The 8,156-nt window shown below is 41.1% G+C and overlaps 1 protein-coding gene across 1 annotated transcript in view; it reads right to left on the reverse strand.

Moving 5' to 3' along the window:
- Positions 1 to 4,904, reverse strand: part of LOC138143071 (AF4/FMR2 family member 2-like) — a 198,727-nt gene extending 193,823 nt beyond the window's left edge. Inside the window, exon 1 of the mRNA XM_069064262.1 lies at positions 4,756 to 4,904. Coding sequence (XP_068920363.1) covers positions 4,756 to 4,796 — 41 coding nt within the window. The 5' untranslated portion in view covers positions 4,797 to 4,904. The remainder of the gene's footprint in view (positions 1 to 4,755) is intronic.
- Between the last annotated feature and the right edge of the window lie 3,252 nt (positions 4,905 to 8,156).

Genomic DNA, 8,156 nt, shown 5'->3' on the forward strand with positions numbered 1-8,156 from the left:
ATCTCTGGCTCAGATACTCAGCACCACACCTAGAAATAACTGGCTGTGTAACCTTGAGCAAGTTACTTAACCCTGATTGCTTAATAAAAAAAAATGTAAAAAAAAAAACATTCTTAGGTCCTTCAAGACTTCTGAAAGCAGATGCCTCTTAGAGAACTGAGGAGTGCCTGAAAAAAAAAACCTGAGGCATATAGTGTAATGGAATAATATTGTGCACTAAGAAATGACAAAAGATAACAGAGAAACCGGAGTAATATGAACAGATGCAGAGTGAAATGAAGAGAACCAGAGCAACTTATATAAGAAACATTTCAAAAACAATTAGAAAGTATGCTGAAGGATGCAATGAGCCACCCTGCCACCAAAGCACCAAAACATAATGAACCTTCTAACAATTATCTCAAAGTACAGAGACAGAAATACAGTTTCAGATATGGCTACTATGTGGATTTGTTTTGCCTAGCTATATTTTTATGAAGGTTTTTTTTTTCTTTTTTATTCTCTCTGTAATTTGGGAGGAGTAACAATGATGATTACCACAAAAAAGTCCAAACCCAACAGAGAACATTTTTAAAACACAGAAAAGAATGAAAATTCAGGTGAGCTTTGAAAGTAATATATAGAATTTATCATATATATAAAGTACTATGAAATTAAAATTCAGTTTCACATAAAACACTTTTTGTGTTCTGCTATGCATATGTAAATTTTTTGGTATTTAATTTCAGAATTAAAAAATTAAAGTTAAAAAAGATTTATAGGCAAAAGAGAAAATAAACAAGTTCAAAAGAAATCAAGGGATCCCAGATACAGAGCTGGAAGAAAGCAGGGAGGTCATCTTGTACAACCATGTCATTTTGCTGAAGAGGAAACTTAGGTCTAGAGAGGGCAAAGGACTCGCTCCGAAAACATCTAGGTAAAAAAGAGCAAAGGCCAGATTTGAAATCCAACGTCCTTTTCACCGAGCTAGGTTGCTTTACCACTGCTTTACATCTCACCTTCATCGTTTGTAAAACCAACTCTGCATCTAGGATTCGAATATGCACTCTCAGAGGTATTTGCACCTTAAGAGGTTAGCTTGGTTAGCTTATTACAAGCACTCTGTGGTACTCTCCCAGCTACCTACATGGAATAATTTGAGGGGTGCTAGACAGAGCCCACTACACAAAACTGTCCCCTCACACACCTGAAAAGTGATCATCTGCCATCCATTCTTTGGGGTCCAGAAGACTTGTAGGCCATCCAGAACTTCCCACTGGAATGTAAATCTCTCTCGAAAGGGTACCACCTTACCTTATTATCAAGTAGTGACATTTCACTGAAATAAACTGCTCTGTAATTAAAAACAGCCTCCTCATGTCATTATCGCATAGGCCCTGGGGAGGGCAGTTCTAAACAGGTAAGGAGGCCAAAGAAATCCAGAACCAACTTGGCTCAGGACTGGTTCCAGCTATGGAGGAAGCCCACCTTCCTCAGCTGCCATGAAAATCTTCCTTGGGAGCCATACAGGCTTCAGAGGGATGTCAGGAAGGGCTTTACTAAATCTCCTGACACACTCAACTTGAACATTCAGACACTGAACCCCACAAAAGCCCTACATTTCTTGCCCAAGAGCTTGACTTTGTCCCCCTCACTCTTTTCAGCTTGACTCCCTCTGCCAACTCCTTTGTTCTCTTCCTAGAGGGCCCAAGTATCCAATAAACAGTACATGAATTTGCTGACACAAAGTAGAAACTTGTGGGGCTCAAAAGTTTATATTAAGAGGGGATGATAAAAGACAATGAGGTAGGAGGAGACAGGCAGATCATTCAGTGAACTATATATTCAACCATGGCCTGCTTTCCTGCATGGGCAAATGGCACAAACATTGCTTTAGCACACAAATACACATACACACACATATACACACATAGCTTCCTCTTCTCTTCTAACTCTAAAAAGAACATTGGAGAACAATGACCTCTCCCATGATGATCCTCAGTCATACAGGAAGGAGGAAGAGGTACCAAGAAGAGGTAAGGGGGCTGTCTCACAGGGATGCAGCTGGTGAGAGTGGCACATGTTCTGTGTGTCCAACAAATCCACTGAATAATAATGAATATTTAGCTAACATTTTAAGCTTTGTAACGTGCTTTACCTCTATGCTCTCAGTTAAGACACAATCACCTGATGAAGGAGCTACAACAGGAATTATCCCCACTTCACAGATGAGGAACATAAATAACATATATAGAAATGCTAAGTGTCTTGCCCAGGGTCACACAGATAGCAAGTACTGGAACAGGGACCTGAGCTAAAGTCTTCCTGACTCTGGGTCCAGCATTCTACACACCATGCCTGGCTGCCTCACTAATGAATTCTCTCAGATCTAAGCTGGGAGTAAGGAACAAGGGCTGAGTGGCACAGAACTTAAAGAAATTTCCTAAGACTATTCTGAGGTCCATGAAGGAGCGGGCAATCTTCAGGGAAGGCAAAGGAAAGGCTCCAAATTGCAATTGGAGTTTGACCAAATGCCCAGGAAGAGCCCTAAAGGCTCTTACAAGGAGTAAATCACTGGCACTAAGCTTAGCTATTTCTGATTTCTTCCTATACTGTCTAACCTTGCTTATTGGAAGTTATTTCCATTTACAACTCACAGAAATCCATCTTGAAAGTAGATCCTCTAATCAAAAGATAATGGGCTGTCTTCCTGGTTCACTTGTGCCCCATGGTAGTTACTAAACTTTTCCTTGCCTAAGTTCCAATAAGTGAAACATGGGTATAATACCTTCCCCACACTACAGACCAGGATCTATTTTCAGAAACAATCACTGATGTGGTATAGTAGATAAACTAGATTTAGAGTCAGAAGATGTGAGTTCAGATCCTGACTTTTGACATTCACTGGCTATGTGATCCTGGACAAGTCTTTCCATCTCTCTAAATCTTGGTCTCCTCATCTATAAAACGGAAATAATGTTACTTGTGGTACCAACCTCAGATGGCTGGAGTGAAGCAGAAATGTGGGGGTGCTATGTACACTTTACAGCCCTCTATGAATGTCGGCTGTAACGACTGTGATGTTTGTATGATGTTTTGAGATTATCCATCATTCCTCCTCTGTAAGAAACATCACTCTGTCTGTGTCTATGCCGATGGCATTAAGCAGGAATGTTTTAGAATCTAAACGGGACTTCCTAGAATCCCAGGACTAGAATCACAGCCTACGGCTCCAGCTGCCCACATTCCAGCTTTCGAGTTTAAGACTCGGACAGCAGCTCCAAAACCTCTAGCCTAACAATAATTAGAACTCACATTTTCATAATGCTTCAAGGTTTGCACAGCTTTTTCCTCACCTACCAACTTCAGGAAGGAGAAATGATAGCCATTATTCTGCTGATTTTGCAGTTGAGGAAATTTAGGCTCAGAGATGTGGCACAGGTCTCTCTCTGAGTCACTCAGACCCCTAGTGCAAAGTTCTGTCCTCTACATCACTATCTCCCTCAATAACCCCCAGAATCCTCAAGTGCTGAGCTCTTTAGACATTTCCCAGAGATCCCATTCACCTCAACTCAGGACAGGAATCAAAAAGGCAAAAACAAAATAAAACAAAAACCTCAAGTGTTCCTTTTAGGACCTGGAGGAGGCTGGGAAGGGGTTCTTGGGCAAATCAAAGAAACCTGCATTTCAAACCCTTCTTGCTGTCTTTACTCAGCTCCTTTCCCCCACCTTAGCTAGCCACCTAACAGCAGTGTGAATTGCTTAAAAACATGTCAACAGACTAGCCTGCAGAGAACCCCTCCCCCAGCCACTAATTTATACAACTCTATTTGCACAAGGTGCTTGTTCGGCTTCCAAAACAGATGTCCTTGGACTCCCCATGAAATGACTGTTATGACTGCTATGTGGAATCTCTGTTGTGTGGAGTTTTTTTTAAGAATATTAAAAAGTGTATGGATGACTTGGAAGCCTCTGCAGCTAAACACAAAAGGGTATACAGGGTGATGCCAATTACTATCACTCCGATGAAGGATTTCTTTCTAAGCACTTCTACGAAAACGCTCTGTGACTCTTACTAAGAGAGTTTTGGTAAATCTCAAGAATCCAATCCCCAACTCCAACACTACACAGCCCGTGAGTGAACACAGAGGGTACTAACAGTGGCCCTGGGGGCTGAGAAAATCACAGAGAAAAGGTGGGGGAAGGGAGAATGGGAGATCTGACAGTTTGGATATGGATTTATTTGCCCGTTCATCTAATTCTCTCCAGGGCACAGACTTCGGTGGGCTCTGATACACTAAGACAGCTTTCTCAGGCAGCTGCTTCTGGAACACCTTGGGAAGTCATATCCATATGGATAATTTCACTGGCTTATTATCTACCTACCTTTTAAATATTTCAATCTATGTTTCTTTTCCACCCTTGCCCTGTTCCCATAGTGTTTGGTCACACTGCCCATCTTCAGTATCAACATCAGAGGAATGACATTAGAAATTAAATATACACATACACAAACACATGCACATCTGCTACTTGTGCTATTTGCTAACAGTTTGGTATAAAGCTTGGCCCCAGGGGGCACTGACAGGACTTTCCAAAATGCACCTAAGGCACACTTTTAGATTTCAGTCCCCCCTGCCCCAAACACTGTTTCTGATGCTGCTGCCCCCCTGTCCCTCCCCATGAAGACACAATGCAGACACCACAGACACTACACTACACACACACACACACACACACACACACACACACACACACACTCCCTCCAGTACTCACCTGTCATCTATCTCATTTGCTGTGTTCAGCAGCTCAAACATGTTAGGGAAACTCAGGTGTACTGGGCTGGCTCTGGAAAAGCCAGGGATGCCTTCCAAACCCTGGGAGATTTTGGACAGGTCTACTAAGAGATCTCCTCCAAAGCTATAATGGAGGAGATGGAGGAAAGGAAACTGCCTTCCTTCTTCTGAGTAGTCTGCAGACATTGCTAACTGAAAGTCCTCAACCCCAGGGGTCTGGAGAAGTCTGTAACTGCACTAGGCTATATTTATACTGGGGGGAATTCCTGCATGCTGTCAATCAGCCACCTCCAGCACAGCTAGCTGACCAATGAGGAGCTAGGGAGGAGGGGGCAAGCTAGGGCCAAGGCTTACACTGAGGCTTTGATTTCGGCAGAGAACCCCTCCTGGCTAGAAACCTCCTCTGTCTGGAATGGTCCAGAGAGGTCCCTAAAGTGTAGTCAGGCTTTTGGAGTGAACCCAGTACTGAGGACCAAATGCATTGCCTACAAAGTAAAGCAGCCATCATCTAGCATCTACTCAATGCTCTTTTTTTTCCAAATGAATGAAATAAAAGGCAAATACAATTTTCAAAATTAAACTTACAAGTCCTAAAAGACTAAGTTGCCTGACAGGAAAGCAGAATTTGTTGTCCTAAGTCCATACATTCAATTAATAATAATAATAATAACAACTCAAAATGTATATAGCACTTAAGATATGCTATCTCATTTGAGTTTTTAGAACATTGAAAATTGAATAGATAGTATACAATCCAATTTGGCATAAGAGATACTAAAAAAAGGAAAACTTACAAATAATGATTTTTACCTTCTCATAGGATTAGTCATGTAATATAGCTAAACAGTAATCCATATTGGGGAAGGATCATATACCCTCAATAACATTTATGCCTCACTGTTTCACTTCTGTTAAAAATGTCCTATATGATCATTTTGTCACAGTAAGAGACAATTTTAAATAGAAAGTCTCCTAATGTCATTCAGGGCAACCTTGCCGGATCTATTGTATCTTTCTAATAACTCTTACAGCATCTTGGGGGATTGCTACTTTGCCCTGACAATGGACAATGACAATTTTATCTTCCAGAGGAGCACAATAAACATTTTATTAGGAGTAAGCAAAAGATAACAGTAAATTAAATTCAAATTCCCTGGCACAGTCTTTGAAAATCTTTCCCTTTTGTCTTGAATTGCCTAAAGCTGTGTCCTTGTTAATTTTATTCACCATTTCACTCATGGAAGGGACAAGTATACGGCAAACTCCCCAAAATAATGCAAAAAGGAACAGAGACCCAGGGAATGCAACAGTGAAATTCCATGGAGTTTCTTAAGCACATACTAGAAGTTTGGTTGAGCATAATTACTGTTGAAAAGTATAAAGCAGTTTCTTTTCTTTTTTTTTTAATCTTGAAGAAAAATGTCAACATTTCAACCCCTTCTCTTGAGATACTCATTGACAACTGTGAATGAATCATCGACATGAAGATAAAAAAAAAATACTCTTAAGTTAGACTTATACAGTGCCAAACATCTGGGTGAAAATGGAAAACGTTTGTCAAACAAGCTGATATTTCCAGACACTTTGATCTGAATGTGGACTAGTGGAAAGATACCTCCCTGTACCTGTTCTAAGGCCAAAATAAAAACTCCATTATTAAGTGTGAATATTGGGGGGGGGGAGTGAATGGTATGTTCAGTATGCAAGAGGCATTCAAAGACATTTGCTGCAATGGATATTTTTAAACTCTTTCTAGCCATACATAGAATGCAGAAATTAACAAAAGAATGTCTTAATTGGGCCTATTTTATATACAAAGGAATAATGGGCTAAATGGGTTGGAATGAATGCCATATTTATCCTTCATGGGAGGAAAGACATCATGATTCACAGACAGTGAAGCCAAGAGTATCTAACGCTTTACTCATGAGTAGAATAAATATATCTCTTTTCATAATATTATGCTTTTTATTCCTTACAGGCCTCTGACGGCACAAATAGAAAATAGCTGGAAATAAGGGAACTGATTCTGCCCCGTGCAGTCATTTTCTTTTCAAAATTATGAAACAAAGCAGAGATCAGGGTTCATTCAACACCTCAGACTCAACTTCTAACCTTCCGAAATCCTCATCAAAGTCTGACAATTCCTGATTCTTTAAAAACATTCATTTGACCAAATACTTACTGCCCACCTACTACATGCAAAATACTTGTTGTGACTGATAACCCCAAGAATTCAAAATCAGAGAAGCAAGTATTTGGCTTTAAGCATCAATCATGCAGCCTATCTAACCTTCCTTCCCATTCACCGGTAGTCTTTTTTTTTTTTTTTTGGCTGCAGTGAAATTTACAATTGAGTTTGCCTTCTTAGGGAGACTGGGGTGTGCCAAGAGTTGGTGGAAGGGAGACAGCTCAGAGCTGCGCTGGGTGGCAAAGGCAGGCAACTGCTCTGATTAAACATTTTCTGCAGATAATCAAGAAATGACTATGGAGCATTTGGAACCGCTCAAAAGAAGTGTCAAACGCAGAGATAGCTATCCAATTAAACCAGTGTAAAGAAAGGGACTTGTGTCTGGGGAATAAAGGAAGGGGACGCCCGGCAGGGGAGGGGGGTGTGGGGAGAAAATCACTCAGAAGAATAAAAGAAGGGCTCATCTTCCCTCTATCCTAGGCAGGATCTTTGGGGCAGGAAAACTGATTTGTGTTTTAGTGTGTTTGCCTGACAGAAAAGTAAGACCAACAAAGGACATGAGGAAAAACAGAAGTTGGCCTTGTGAGGGGCGGCCGGAGTCATCTGACTGTGCAGAGTCTGCAAGCTGATGTTTCCAAGTCCTGCCAGGTAGGTTGGATTTTGCAATTTGATGAAACTAAGCAGGCTTCTCAGTAGTCGCTCTGCCAAGCTGAGAATCGCGTCAGGGTCTGGGAGCAAAGTTGAGCTTGCTTCATTTATCTGCCTCCTACCACTGAATTCAGCTGCACCAAGACACTGCTCTTGCTGCAAAGACGAGTTGGGTTTCCTCTCTGCCTCTCCGTGAGCAGTGATGGAAGAAAGAAATTTACAGATGGGAGCACCTCCCCCTTCCCAAATTCCAGGTCAGGTTCATGCTGCTTTTTTCTGCAACAGCTGTGTTCCTATAAAGTTGCACACAGATCAATTTTTCCCCCTAAGTCGAATCCTACTTCCCCATTGGCTTACATGATTTTATTATTTATTATCATCCGTTTCATTATCTAGAAAATAGGAATAAGAAATCTGCAGTCCCTACCTCCCTGAGTAGTGAGCAAAGCTCTCTGTAAACCATAAAGCCATAGAAACGTGAGCTGGTAATGGTTATTTCAGAGATGCATTATCTTTGATTCAAAATAATCTTCCACTGGCAG

Source organism: Petaurus breviceps, unplaced genomic scaffold (genome assembly GCF_028583685.1).
Source record: "Petaurus breviceps papuanus isolate PSGF00001 unplaced genomic scaffold, PetGlider_PUasm1.0 90626, whole genome shotgun sequence".
Taxonomy (NCBI): domain Eukaryota; kingdom Metazoa; phylum Chordata; class Mammalia; order Diprotodontia; family Petauridae; genus Petaurus; species Petaurus breviceps.